Below are 14,909 nucleotides of genomic sequence, written 5' to 3' on the forward strand. Positions count from 1 at the left end.
TGCACAGCAACATTCAGGTCTCTCCAGGCGTTCGATCGGGTTCAATTCTGGGCTCTGCCTGGGCCACTCAAGGACATTCAGAGACTTTTCCCGAAGCGACTCCTGCGTTGTCTTAGCTGTATGCTTAGGGTTGTTGTCCTGTTGGAAGATGAACCTTCACCCCAGTCTGAGGTCCTCAGTGCTCTGGAGCAGGTTTTCATCAAGGATCTCTGAACTTTGCTTCATTCATCTTTCCCTCGATCCTGACTAGTCTCCCAGTCTCTGCCGCTGAAAAACACCCCCACAGCATGATGTTGCCACCACCATGCTTCACCATAAGGATGGTGCCAGGTTTCCTCCAGGCGTGATGCTTGGCATTCAAGCCAAAGAGTTCAATCTCAGTTTCATCAGACCAGAGAATCTGGTTAATCATGATCTGAGTCTTTAGGTGCCTTTTGGCAAACTCCAAGTGTGGGCTGTCATGCCTTTTACTGAGGAGTGGCTTCTGTTTGGCCACTCTACCATAAAGGCCTGATTGGTGGAGTGCTGCAGAGATGGGAGAACATTTCAGAAGGACAACCATCTCCACAGAGGAACTCCAGAGCTCTGTCAGTGACTATCGGGTTAATGGTCATCTCCCTGACCAAGGCCCTTCTCCCCCGATTGTTCAGTTCGGCCGGGAGGCCAACTCTAGGAAGAGTCTTGGTGGTTCCAAACTTCTTCCATTTAAGAATGATGGAGGCCACTGTATTCTTGGACCTTCAATGCTGCAGAAATGTTTTGGTACCCTTCCCCAGATCTGTGCCTCGACACAATTCTGTTTTGGAGCGCTACGGACAATTATTTTGACCTCATGGCTTGGTTTTTGCTGACATGCACTGTCAACTGTGGGACCTTATATAGACAGGTGTGTGCCTTTCCAAATCATGTCCAATCAATTGAGTTTACCACAGGTGGACTCCAATCAAGTTTTAGAAACATTAAGGATGATCAATGGAAATAGGATGCACCTGAGCTCAATGTCGAGACTCCTAGCAAACGGTCTGAATACTTAGAAATACCTTATTTACATGCTTTTCTAAAAACCTGTTTTCGCTTTGTCATTATAGGGTACTGTGTGTAGATTGCAGAGGTAGTACCGTAACAAAATGTGGAAGTAGTCAAGGGGTCTGAATACTTTCTGAATGCACCGTATATGTTAGAGTAGCTTCCATTGAACACTCTCTGGGTTTTATAGGATAAATAGTTATTTCAAGAACAATACAGCTCCAACTATCATATCCATTTCTTTTAACCAATCACGAGTCAGTGAAGTACAATTTGAGTACCCTTCTCTTAATACATCCTAAGAGTCAGTTAATGCTATTTTCCAGAGAACAAGTTGTGTTTAGTATGAATTAGCTTTCCTATTTGATGCTGAACAGAATATTATTTGCTTTTATGTAGGGTTTTGCATGCCATTGTGAAGGAGGTAGGAATTAGGCAAGTATGTAGAGGTACTGTACGCAAGTAAGAGTTTGCGTATTTTAATGAGCGTGTGGTCAGTACACAAATGTGTTATAGAACAGAATGGTTTGACACAGAAGAGGAAAGTGTTACCATGTTAAAAGCTGCCTAAGAGTGTGTGTGTGTGTGTGTGCCTGCAGCAGAGGTCCATCACAGGAGCTAGTCAGTGCATTGGAGGACGTTTGGGAAGTACAATGAAAGTGTACCCTCTGCTCTGTGTGTGTGTGTGTGCTGCAGTGAGATGCACACAGTGTTTTTCTGCTTGCGTAACACACTGTTCCCTGGGGTGTTTTAAAGGAAAAAACACACATCCATCACAGGGTCTAGGACACAGTACACTTAAAGGTGGTCCATAAAGTGTATGAACACAAAAGACACTGAGACTAATGTAGGAACATGTTCAATTCCTGAATGGAGTGCAACCCTGTTATTTTGTATTATATTATTATTAGTGCACACATACATGCAGACAATAAGAGATGAAAGCAGAGACAAAGCAGTCTGATCAGCGCAGATCTTTTTTTTTTTTTTAATAGAAAGGAATCTCATTTTAACACCCTATAGGCCCAAATCTCCAATGCTGCAATGGCATAAGAGGGTGACGTACCCTCTGTACCCCATCCCCGACCCACCAACCTCCTTTCGACAGATATGCTTCAGATATCTAGACGTCAAGGGTCAAGCCTAAAGAAGCTTACAGGATCTAAAAGTATGCTGTAGGTCAAGTTACCTTTACAAGCTACTTAAAACTTAGCCACAAATGTGTCCTATCCCCAATACAGCAAATAATACAATGATCATTTAGTCTAGAAGTTATTATGACCTATGATTAAGTAGAAATACAGAAAGAACTTGATGGAAGTCCAGGGCTTTTCTCACTGCCGAACCAAACCAAGCTGTACTGGTTAAAATCGCAGAGCCGGCGCAGCTTGGTTCAGGTTGGCACAATAGTGTTTAAAGACCTTTACCCGGGTAGTAGAGTCAAACTGAACAGGAGACAAAAAATAACCTGCGGACATTCACTTATAAGTGAAAAACCAGCCGAGAGGCAATTTCAAATCAGAAAAGCCCAAACAATATTGTTTGAGTAAAAGAAGAAAACCAATGCTTTACAGTGACTTTAGGAGAGTGCATCTGAGTGCTCAGTACAATCGCTTCGACAATCAATCACACCATACTTAACATCGAAACAGAGGAGGATTGTGGGAAAGAGTCCCTCATGGACGCTCCAACAGCGTGTGCTCGACATACCTTTTACAAAACGTAATCACCACTTTCTTTGGACCGAACAACAAAACATAAAACAGGCAACAACAAAAGTGAACACAGCATTCAAAATATGCATATCCAAGAAGAAAACACAATGGGGGAAAAAACAGAATATAGATTTCAACATGCCAACTTGTTTAGGGCATTACAGATACTCTTATTCATTTTGATTTTTTGTATTTTTTTTTTTAACAATAAAAATATTTGGACATCTCTCCAATCTTTTTTTTTTTCCTTCTCAGAATCAGCAAGGTCACCAAGAAAAGTGTAGATAAGAAAAGGACAAAGCAACATGACGCCACACTGCACCAGACCATGCGAACAACTTCCTGCAACTTTCCCTAGGACTGGACTCACCGCAAGTCATGCAAATGGACAGGGAGACACTCAGCTTGGAAAAAAACATTAGCAGTGGCTACATTACCCAGAATTGCTACTTCTGGTACAGGCTCATTTATGGCAAAATATATATTTTTTTACTTTAATGGTCATTACAAAATAGGAGAATGATAGCAATGGACTGATCTCATTTTGTTCCATAGTCCCTTCAAGCTTTCCTAATGGAAAAACAGCAAAAACAAGAAACAAAATCGATTTGGCAGTAGCCTACTACTACGTAAAGCTAATCAACTGGAGAGAACGACACACCAAACAGACATACAGAAAGACAGACGTGCAGAGAGCTGAGCGGCAGCCAATCACAGTGATGCTGAGGGGGAGAGCCAATCAAAACGACAGCAGAACAGAAACACTACCGAAACATCAACAGAGGTCATCAACGTCCTCTGTGGTAGCAGGTTGTCTCGCAAACTCAAGACTCACACACACAACTCTTATCCAAAATATACTGCGAACACATTTGTCAACACCTGCTGCTACCCCCCTGCCTCCTTATCCCCAGTCATGTCCTGTCACTAGTCCAGGTGTGATTGACAGCCAGTGACCACACCTATCGAGGAGGAAACTGAGACGACTGATATCACCGGCAGGGGGTGACTACAGCAGAATACAGTCAGTGGTCCGTGGCTGGTTAAACAGAGGTTGTCTCTTCAGTCCCGTGACTTACTGCTGTACTGACTGACTGGGGGGGGTGTTCTAGCTAGAGTCTGGGGGTCATCATGGTTCTACAGAGAGGTGGAGGGGAGCTTCTTGACACGTCGCTGGGCCAGGAACGAAGACTCGATGGGCTTCAGCTCCGGCGTGGGCTGGGAGCTCTTCAAGGCAGAGTAGGTGGCCGCCATCGCCCCCTGTCAGAAGAGAAGAGGTAGTGCAATGTCAAGATATCAGTTTGGAGGACAAACAGTTCCAGTTGCAGTCACACAGGATCCGGCACCTCTTTAAGACCGTTGCATTCCGGAACCTCTTTGACCGGATCCGGTACATCTTGTGGCATGAAAGAAGTTACGTGCACTATGCAGAAATCGCTCTGCCATTTCCTGGTTTCTAAAATTCTAATCGTGTAGCAAGTACAGCGTAGGAGAATCATTTTGCCATCTAAACCAATGTGAAATATATTTTTCAGAAACCAAAATATTGTATTTTTAGCTGTTTGAAACTGGTGTTCAAAACTGAAAATAAAAGACAAAAATAACTAAATTTAAGATTGGGAATCATAGAAATAGCCCACATAGAATATATCTACTGCTTCTTGCCTCAAGCACTGCACTCGCTTGAAATGAGAATGACAGATCTATAACTCACATGTGTGTGTGAATTTGGTCAGGTCTCCCAAAAAGCTACAAACTGCAGCTTTAACTTGAAAGAGAAGGCAACTTGAATAAAAGCAATCAATCAGAGTTTATTAAGACACCTCCTGTTAATTATCCTGCCTAAATGTCATGTAAAAACATATTTCCAGCCCGTGCCTGATATTCTGAGAAATGATTACGGTTGGGCCAGGCCAGGGATAAAGTTTGTGCAACATTGAAGTCCAGAGACCAATGCGTGGCCGTTGGTTTTGTGAGAGAGAAACGCGCCTGTATATCTCTCATAGAACTAGAATGAAATTACATTTCTATGATCACTCCCTGCTCTGATAGACAATTGCTATAAATAAATAGCTGTGGATTGTAAAATGTAGACCAATCACAAGGCATAGCCTACAGTCGGTAACACGCTGCAAATAGGCTATCAATCAACTGATTGTTGAGTTGTAGTTGTCTGAACAGCTGCCAAAACAGGCCTTTCGCAATATTTTGAATACAATTGTGGGAAAAGCACAGGTTGGAAAGCAAATGGCTCCTGCTGAAAATTAGACTGTGTCTCTGTAGGCTCCCAACATATTTTATAAATTCCCAAATGCAGTTGAAGTCGGAAGTTTACATAAACCTTAGCCAAATACATTTAAACTCAGTGTAACATTTCCTGACATTTAATATTAGTAACAATTCCCTGTCTTAGGTCAGGTAGGATCACCACTTTATTTTATGTGAAATGTCAGAATTATAGTAGCGAGAATGATTTCAGCTTTCATTGCTTTCATCACATTCCCAGTGGGTCAGAAGTTTCCATACACTCAATTAGTATTTGGTAGCATTGCCTTTAAAATGTTTAACTTGGGTCAAATGTTTTGGGTAGCCTTCTACAAGCTTCCCACAATAAGTTGGGGGAATTTTTGCCCATTCCTCCTGACAGAACTGGTGTAACTGAGTCAGGTTTGTAGGCCTCTTTGCTCGCACACGCGTTTTCAGTTCTGACCACACATTATCTATAGGATTGAGGGCAGGGCTTTGTGATGGCCACTCCAATACCTTGACTCTGTTTTCCTTAAACCATTTTGCCACAACTGTGGAAGTATGCTTGTGGTCATTGTCCATTTGGAAGACCCATTTGTGACTTTGAGCTTTAACTTCCTGACTGATGTCTTGAGATGTTGCTTGAATATAGCCACAATTTTCCTACCTCATGATGCCATCTATTTTGTAAGTGCACCAGTGCCTCCTGCAGCAAAGTACCCCCACAACATGATGCTGCCACCCACGTGCTTCACGGTTGGGATGGTGTTCTTCGGCTTGCAAGCCTCCCCCTTTTTCCTCCAAACATAACGATGGTCATTATGGCCAAACAGTTCTATTTTTGTTTCATCAGACCAGAGGACATTTCTCCAAAAAGTATGAGTCTGGCTTTTTTATGGTGGTTTTGGAGCAGTGGCTTCTTCCTTGCTGAGTGGCCTTTCAGGTTATGTCGATATAGGACTCGTTATACTGTGGTTATAGATACTTTTGTACCTGCTTCCTCCAAGCATCTTCACAAGGTCCTTTGCTGTTGATCTGGGATTGATTTGCACTTTTTGCACCGACGTACATTAATCTCTAGGAGACAGAACGCATCTCCTTCCTGAGCGGTATGATGGCTGTGTGGTCCCATTGCGTTTATACTTGCGTACTATTGTTTGTACAGATGAACGTGGTACCTTCAGGCATTTGGAAATTGCTCCCAAGGATGAACCAGAATTGGTTATTTTCTGAGGTCTTGGCTGATTTCTTTTAATTTTCCCATGATGTCAAGCAAAGAGACACTGAGTTTGAAGGTAGACCTTGAAATACATCCACAGGTACACCTCCAATTGACTCAAATTATGTCAATTAGCCTATCATAAGCTTCTAAAGCCATGACATCGTTTTCTGGAATTTTCCAAGCTGTTTAAAGGCACAGTCAACTTAGTGTATGTAAACGTCTGACCCACAGGAATTATAATACAGTGAGTTATAGGTGAAATAATCTGCCTGTAAACAATTGTTGGAAAAATTACCTGTGACATGCACAATGTAGATGTCCTAACCGACTTGCAAAAACTATAGTTTGTTAACAAGGAATTTGTGGAGTGGTTGTAAAACGAGTTTTAATGACTCCAACCTAAGTGTATGTAAACTTCCGACTTCAACTGTAGCCCTATTGAGCGAACAGCATCACTGGTGAGTGACACTGGAACTTGATTAGGACTATAATTTCCTCCTCATATTGTACAATATTTAGTCTCCGCTATTTTTTCGTATTTCTCTGTCAGTGTCAAAGTAGCCTGTCATTTCGATAATTTGTGTGGTATTCAAAAATATTTCACTAAAGTCTCCAGTTCCGTAAAATACATTAAATGTTTTTATAAAAAGGCGCAATATCTATTTTTTTACCCATGTGTGCAAATTCTGTAAGTACCTCTATTCTACTCAATGTCACCACGCAAATGCCATGATATGCAATGCTGTATCATAAAGTTTCTTCACTTTCTCGTCCGGTACCTCAGAGCTCCCCAGGTCACGCCCACTTTTTGTTCAGTCACCTCCCGATTTCCAAATAAAGCGCTGCAGGCACCACAAAGTGTCTAACGGACTAAACCGCTGCCTCCGGATCACATATACCGCTGCAGCACGGGTTCGAATCCGGCCCACTGCCACTTCAGCACACTCTCTATCCCTCTTCCCCATTGTCTCTCCTCGATCCAATGAAGCATAAAATTCCCCAAAATATACCTTGGAAAATAAAACGTTTGGTCACATTGCTTTATTCTGGAATGTACTTTTCGGGACTGTAATGGCATTGTCCGCTGTGTCCAATAGAAATAGAAATTTACCATGTGAACAAGAACGGAGTTGACTCCCAAACCCTGGATTTCCCAGTGCGCACAACATTATAGTATCAATCCAGTACCTTGACCAGCTTTGGGTCCTGGTGCTGCAGCTGGCTGTTAGGCAGCTTGTCCCTCTGAACAATCCAGGGGTGCTTGAGGACCTGCATGGCCGTCAGCCGCTGGTGGGGGTCCACGTGGAGCATCTTAGACACCAGGTCCTATAGAGAAAGAACACACACAACAGGAAGGAAGATATTAATGGTTTGATGTTTTTGTTGTTGTACTTTCACCCCTTTATCTCCCCAATTTCGTGATGTCCAATTGGTAGTTAGTCTTGTTCCACCGCTGCAAATCCCCTACGTACTCGGGAGAGGCGAATTTTGCGAGCCATTAGTCCTCCGAAACACGACCCCGCCAAGCCTCACTGCTTCTTAAAACGCTGCCCGCTATTCCGGAAGCCAGCCGCACCAATGTGTCAGAGAAAACACCACCCAGCTTGCAACCAAAGTCAGCTAGCAGGCGCCCGGCCCGCCACTATCGCTAGAGCACGATGGGACAAGGAAAACCCAGAAGGCCCCTAACCAGGACGACGCTGGGCCAATTGTGCAACGCCATATGGGTCTCCCGGTCACGGCCAGCTGCGACACAGCCTGGGATCAAACCTGGGTCAGAAGTGACGCATCAGCAGTGCCTTAGACTGCTGCGCCACTCAGGCCAGTTTGATGGGTTTTTGTCATATTATATATACTGTGCACCTCTATCCTTGAAATCCAAACTAAAAAAAACTTTTGTTTCACTTCAAGTTTCCCAGCAAGTCCTAGTCAGTCGTACTGTACCTTGGCTGCATCCGACACGCCGTCCCAGTTGCCTCCGGTCAGGGTGAAGTGACCGCTTCCTATCCTGCTCAGGATCTCATCTGGAGTGTCCTCGGGCCCATTGGCAAACGGAGTGAAGCTGAAAGGGGAGGGAGGGAGCACATGGGACAAGTCAAACGGGAGAGTGCGTACGAACGCGAGTGACAAAATGACATCTTGTTGGATGTAGATGCCCTACGGAGTGGAATATAGTGCACAGATGTGTGAGCGGGGTGTGGTGTGTGTGCGCGCGTGTTCCTCACCCAGCCAGCGTGGTGTACAGCAAGACACCCAGACTCCAAACATCACAGCCCTCATCATAGCCCTGACGCTTCAACACCTGGAACACACAGGACAGAGCAATGCGTCACAATATTGGCTATCGTGCATCACCGTGGTCCAGCTATACGCCCAAAGGCTATACTCCCTAGAATTTGCCAAGGACGCTACTCTTGGGCATTACAAAACATTAAGAACACCTGCTCTTTCCGTGACAGACTGACCAGGTGAAAGACGTGATCCCTTATTAATGTCACCTCAAATCGGCGTAGATGAAGGGGAGGAGACAGGTTGAAGGACGGGTTTTAAGCCGTGAGACAATTGAGGCATGGATTGTGTATGTATTACCATTCAGAGGGTGAACGGGCAAGACAAAAGATGGCCTTTAAACGGGGTATGGTAGTAGATGCCAGACATAGGCTGTTGCGGTGACATTTCATTTGATTTGAGACCAGGCCCGCAAACAAAACAAAACTGAATTAAAATAATGATTGTACCATTATACAATACATAGCCTACCTTATATTATATTACACAGGGCAAAAATATAAATATATACTGATTTAAGATATCTTTGATACATAATTGGTCTATCTTAAATTAAACAAATTCAGAGTTAGCCTACAATTATAATGAATTATAATGAATTTATTTTCAGAATTAATAGGCTGACACATTACCTTTAGCTACAGAATACCTCACCACTTTGCATTCTCATCCCCCTCTTCATTCCTTTCTCCAGTGCGCAGAGAGAGAGGCTGTCAGTTTAATGAAATAGGTTCTGTTGTGAAAACATGTTACTATAGGATGTACCCAAACAGATTTCACTTGGTTTCCCATGGAAGGCTTTCCACTAGATGTTGGAACATTGCTGCGGGGACCTGCTTTCATTCAGCCACAAGAGCATTACTGAGGTCGGGTACTGGTGTTGGCCGATTGGGGCTGGCTCACAGTTGGCGTTCCAATTCATCCCAAAGGTATTCCATGGGGTTGAGCTCTGTGCAGGCCAGTCAAGTTCTTCCACACCGATCTTGACAAACCATTTCTGTATGGACCTCGCTTTACGGGGGCATTGTCATGCTGAAACAGGAAAGGGCCTTCCTCAAACTGTTGCCTCCTCAAACCGTCTAGAATGTCATTGTATGCTATAACGTTGATTTCCCTTTACTGGAACTAAGAGGCCTAGCCCAAACTATGAAAATCAGACCATTGTTCCTCCTCCACCAAACTTTACAGTTGGCACTATGCATTGAGGCAGGTAGCTTTCTCATGGCATCCGTCAAACCCAGATTCGTCCATCAGACTGCCAGATGGTGAAAACGCATTTCCACTGCTCCAGAGTCCAATGGCAGTGAGCTTTACACCACTCCAGCCAACGCATGGCATTGCGCCTGGTGATCGGCCATGGAAACCCATTTCATGAAGCTCCCGACAAACAGTTCTGGTGCTGACATTGCTTCCAGAGGCAGTTTGGAACTCCGTAGAGTGTGTTGCATCTGAGGACAGACGATTTGTACGCGGTACGTGCTTCAGCACTCGGCTGTCCCGTTCTGTGAGTTTGTGTGGCCTACCATTTCGTGACTGAGCCATTGTTGCTCCTAGACGTTTCCACTTCACAGTTGACCGGGGCAGCTCTCGCACGGCAGAAATTTGACAAACTGACTTGTTGGAAAGGTGGCATCCTATGACGGTCCCACATTGAAAGTCACTGAGCTCTTCAGTAAGGCCATTCTACTGCCAATGTTTGTCTATGGAAATTGCATGACTGTGTGATTTGCATGGCTGTGCAATTTTGATACACTTGTCAGCAACAGGTATGGCTGAAATAGCCAAATTCACTAATTTGAAGGGGTGTCCACATACAAAAGTATCTTTTGGTTTGTATCATTCACAACTAAAGTTGCCAAGCAACTCTAAATCTAGGACCCGTTTCAAATTATTACTTTTACGCTCAACATACCCACTTCATATGCGCACTCTCAATCCAGACTGGGAAAAATAGCCTTTCTATTTTATTCAGCTAAGTTCAATTATATTCTTCTTAATATAAAATAATGGCATAACTTGAAGGCTAAATTAACAAGCCTGATAACATACAGTTGGCCAACTCCTAAGCTCTTCGAATAAAATACATTCTCTTAATAATATTTCTTTAGACCTGCCTAAAATAAATAATGGATTTATTGTGATGGAGTATGTTCAATTGATTTATTAGACTTTTTTTAAAAATGTAGATGTTCCAAAGGCATGCATCAGCGGCTTGTATGTGTGGAGGCCTGGAAACTCTAAAGGTGTTTATGTGCATTAACGGTAAATTACCGTGAGACCGGCAGACTTTTGCATGACAATAACCGGCTGACAAAATGTCGTGACCGCCACAGCCAGGCTTTTTCACACAACAGTTTCCTGTGTATATCAAGACTGGTCCACCGCCCAATAGACATCCAGCCAAATCGACAACTGTGGGAAGCATTGGAGTTAACAAGGCCAGCATCCATGCCCCGACAAAATGAGGCTGTTCTGAGGGCAAAAGGGGGTGCAACTCAATTTTAGGAAGGTGTTCCTAATGTGTGGTATTCTCAGTGTATATACAGGTATTAATCATAATCGTCATCACACACACAAACACAGTCCCGGGCCTTACCTCCGGGGCTACGAAGTTAGCAGTATAGCAGGGGGTCATGAGCAGGCCGTTGTCAGCTCTCAGCTGCTTGGCGAAACCAAAGTCACAGATCCTGATGGACTCGGGGTTCCCCAACTCATCTACATACAGGATGTTACTAGGCTTCAGGTCCCTGTGAACCACCTGGAGAGAAGGGAGGTGGAGAAATGAGGAACGGAGGGGGAGGAGAGGTAGAGGTGAAGCGGGAGAAGGAGAGAGGGGATTGAAAGACAACTTGGCAAGGGTCAAATGTTAACACAAAAATAAACCTTCAACTGTTACTTCGACAATTTGACTTCCAATGGACTTTTTGGAGATACGATGTTGGTTGTCCAGTAGTTGCCTTGAGTGTTAATACTGTGACATAAATCTTTTTTGAAAGTAAGAATATTAGAACATAGGAAAAAGGATAAAGGAATATCTAGAAACTCTTGTTAAGACAAAGTTCATTCAGGTCCATATTCAGCAGTGTGTTACAGTGTGTGCGTAGAGAGTCGTCTCACCCCCTGTGCGTGGAGGTATTCTACAGTCTTGGTGATGGTGTGGAGCACGGAGCTGGCCTCGCGCTCGGAGAAGAACTTCTGTTTCAGGATCCGGTCCAGCAGCTCCCCGCCTCGCATCAGCTCTGTCACCAGATACACCTGCTTCCCATTGTCATACACCTGACGGAAGGAAAGAACACATGAAGGATGATGCAGTCTGTGCAGGTGTGTGTGTGCGCGTGTACTCACTTCCTTCCGGATGATGTGTGTGTGTGTGTGTGTGTGCCCACATCCTTCAGGGTGATGATTGTGTGTGTGCCCACATCCTTCAGGGTGATGATTGTGTGTGCGTGTGTGTTTCAGTGTACGTGCTCACATCCTTCAGGGTGATGTGTGTGTGTGTGTGTGTGTGTGTGTGCCCACATCCTTCAGGGTGATGATTGTGTGTGTGTGTGTGTGTGTGTTTCAGTGTACGTGCTCACATCCTTCAGGGTGATGATGTTGGGGTGCTGGCCGTATCGCAGCAGGATCTCGATCTCCTCGGAGGGGTCTGTCATGGTCTTGTCAATCACCTGGTAGTGCACAATAATACCACAGATGCCATTATAAATACCCCATTAGGAAACCGTTATGATTGAGTTGGAGCGAGACAAGAGCTAGGAAAGGATTAGAACAGCACTCTCCAAAAGACAGATCTGAATAACTTACTCAACATAAATTGTTCAAATGTATCTTTCAGAGAGTTATGTCCAATTGCTGTATTAGCAATGATTAAGCACCCCACAAGATGGACGAATAAAACATGGGGGATTGGAGAGAGTGACTTGCTTGATATTTCAGGATATACACCCAGAGAGAGGGAGGCTACAGCGTATGATTTGGTACCATGGCGGGGTACTCGGTGTTGGTTGCTTTGGGGACGCAGAGGTCCTGCAGACAGAGAAGTGTGTGTGTGTGTCTGTGTCTGTTCTGACCTTGGCGGCGTACTCTGTGTTGGTGGCTTTGTGGACGCAGCGCTTGCAGACAGAGAAGGAGCCCATGCCGATGTCTTCCTTCAGCACGTAGCCATCGCTGAACAACAGGTTCTTCCCATGGAGTTGCTGCAGCAAGCAGAAAACATAGGGAAATGAGTGCTACTGTATAGGGTTACAGCATCACACACAGTTTATTTTTTCATATTTTATTTCACCTTTATTTAACCAGATAGGCTAGTTGAGAACAAGTTCTCACTTACAACTGCGACCTGGCCAAGAAAAAGCAAAGCAGTGCGACACAAACACAGAGTTACACATGGAATAAACAAACATACAGTCAATAATACAAGAGAAAAAGTCTATATACAGTGTGTGCAAATGAGGTAGGATAAGGGAGGTAAGGCAATAAATAGGCCATACAGGTGAAATAATTACAATATAGCAATTAAACATTGGAGTGATATGTGCAGAAGATGAGTGTGCAAGTAGAGATACTGGGATGCAAAGGAGCAAAATAAATAAAATAAATAAAAGTATGGGGATGAGGTAGATGGATGGGCTATTTGCAGATGAGCTATGTACAGGTGCAGTGCTCTGACAGCTGGTGCTTAAAGCTAGTGAGGGAGATATGGGTCTCCAGCTTCAGTGATTTTTGCAGATCGTTCCAGTCATTGGCAGCAGAGAAGTGGAAGGAAAGGCGGCCAAATGAGGAATTGGCTTTGGGGAGTCCAGTGAAATATACCTGTGGGAGCGCGTGCTACGGGTGGGTGCTGTTATGGTGACCAGCGAGCTGAGATAAGGCATGGTTTTACCTAGCAAAGACTTAGATGACCTGGAGCCAGTAGGTTTGGCGAAGAATATGAAGCGAGGGCCAGCCAATGAGAGCATACAGGTCGCAGTGGTGGGTAGTATATGGGGCTTTGGTGACAAAACGGATGGCACTGTGATAGACTGCATCCAATTTGCTGAGTAGAGTGTTGGAGGCCATTTTGTAAATTACATCACCGAAGTCAAGGATTGGTAGGACAGTCAGTTTTACGAGGGTATGATTGGCAGCATGAGTGAAGGATGCTTTGTTGCGAAATAGGAAGCTGATTCTAGATTTAAATTGGGATTGGAGATGCTAAATGTGAGTCTGGAAGGAGAGTTTACAGTCTAACCAGACACCTAGGTATTTGTAGTTGTCCAGAGTAGTGAGATGCTGGACGGGCGGGCAGGTGGGCATCGATTGGTTGAAGCGCATGCATTTAGGTGCAGTTGGAGGCCACGGAAGGAGAGTTGTATGACATTGAACCTTGTCTGGAGGTTAGTTAACACAGTGTCCAAAAGAAGGGCCAGAAGTATACAGAATGGTGTCATCTGCGTAGAGGTGGATCAGAGAATCACCAGCAGCAAGAGCGACACCATTGAAATATACAGAGAAAAGAGTCGGCTCGTGGATTGAACCCTGTGGTACCCCCATAGAGACTGCCAGAGGTCCAGACAAAAGACCCTCCGATTTGACACACTGAACTCTGTCTGAGAAGTAGTTGGTGAACCAGTCGAGGCAGTCATTTGAGAAACCAAGGCTGTTGAGTGTGCCGATAAGAATGGTGATGGACAGAGTCGAAAGCCTTGGCCAGGTCGATGAATACATATAGGTCTGTAACAGTATGGGTCTAGAGTGTCACCCCCTTTGAAGAGGGGGATGACCGCGGCAGCTTTCCAATCTTTGGGGATCTCAGACAATACGAAAGAGGTTGAACAGGCTAGTAATAGGGGTTGCAACAATTTTGGCGGATAAATTTAGGAAGAGAGGCTCCAGATTGTCTAGCCCTGCTGATTTGTAGGGGTCCAGATTTTGCAGCTCTTTCAGAACATCAGCCATCTAATGTGGGAGGCTTGGGCAAGTTGCTGCAGGGGGCGCAGGGCTGTTGACCGGGATAGGGGTAGCCAGGTGGAAAGCATGGCCAGCCGTAGAATAATGCTTATTGAAATTCTCAATTATCGCGGATTTATTGGTGGTGACAGTGTTTCCTAGCCTCAGTGCAGTGGGCAGCTGGGAGGGGGTGCTCTTATTCTCCATGGACTTTACAATGTCCCAGACATTTTTGGAGCTAGTGCTACAGAATGCAAATTTATTTTTGAAAAAGCTAGCCTTTGCTTTCCTAACTGCCTGTGTATATTGGTTCCCAACATCCCTGAAATGTTGCATATTGCGGGGGCTATTCGATGCTCATGCAGTACGCCACAGCATGTTTTTGTGCTGGTCAAGGGCAGTCAGGTCTGGAGTGAACCAAGGGCTACATCTGTTCCTGGTTCTACATTTTGAGAATGGGGCATGCTTATTTAAGATGGTGA

The 14,909-nt window shown here is 44.5% G+C and overlaps 1 protein-coding gene across 5 annotated transcripts in view; it reads right to left on the reverse strand.

The window, feature by feature from the left end:
• Positions 1 to 3,837: 3,837 nt before the first annotated feature.
• Positions 3,838 to 14,909, reverse strand: part of rps6ka1 (ribosomal protein S6 kinase a, polypeptide 1) — a 110,955-nt gene continuing 99,883 nt past the window's right edge. For all 5 annotated transcript variants that reach the window (XM_024429724.2, XM_024429725.2, XM_024429722.2 and 2 more), the window contains 8 exons: positions 12,570 to 12,695; positions 12,078 to 12,167; positions 11,617 to 11,775; positions 11,096 to 11,257; positions 8,436 to 8,512; positions 8,155 to 8,272; positions 7,399 to 7,536; positions 3,838 to 4,001 (listed from right to left, as the gene is read on the reverse strand). In XM_024429724.2, coding sequence (XP_024285492.2) covers positions 3,879 to 4,001; positions 7,399 to 7,536; positions 8,155 to 8,272; positions 8,436 to 8,512; positions 11,096 to 11,257; positions 11,617 to 11,775; positions 12,078 to 12,167; positions 12,570 to 12,695 — 993 coding nt within the window. In that variant the 3' untranslated portion in view covers positions 3,838 to 3,878. The remainder of the gene's footprint in view (positions 4,002 to 7,398; positions 7,537 to 8,154; positions 8,273 to 8,435; positions 8,513 to 11,095; positions 11,258 to 11,616; positions 11,776 to 12,077; positions 12,168 to 12,569; positions 12,696 to 14,909) is intronic.

The sequence above is a fragment of the Oncorhynchus tshawytscha genome, linkage group LG08 (genome assembly GCF_018296145.1).
Source record: "Oncorhynchus tshawytscha isolate Ot180627B linkage group LG08, Otsh_v2.0, whole genome shotgun sequence".
Classification (NCBI taxonomy): domain Eukaryota; kingdom Metazoa; phylum Chordata; class Actinopteri; order Salmoniformes; family Salmonidae; genus Oncorhynchus; species Oncorhynchus tshawytscha.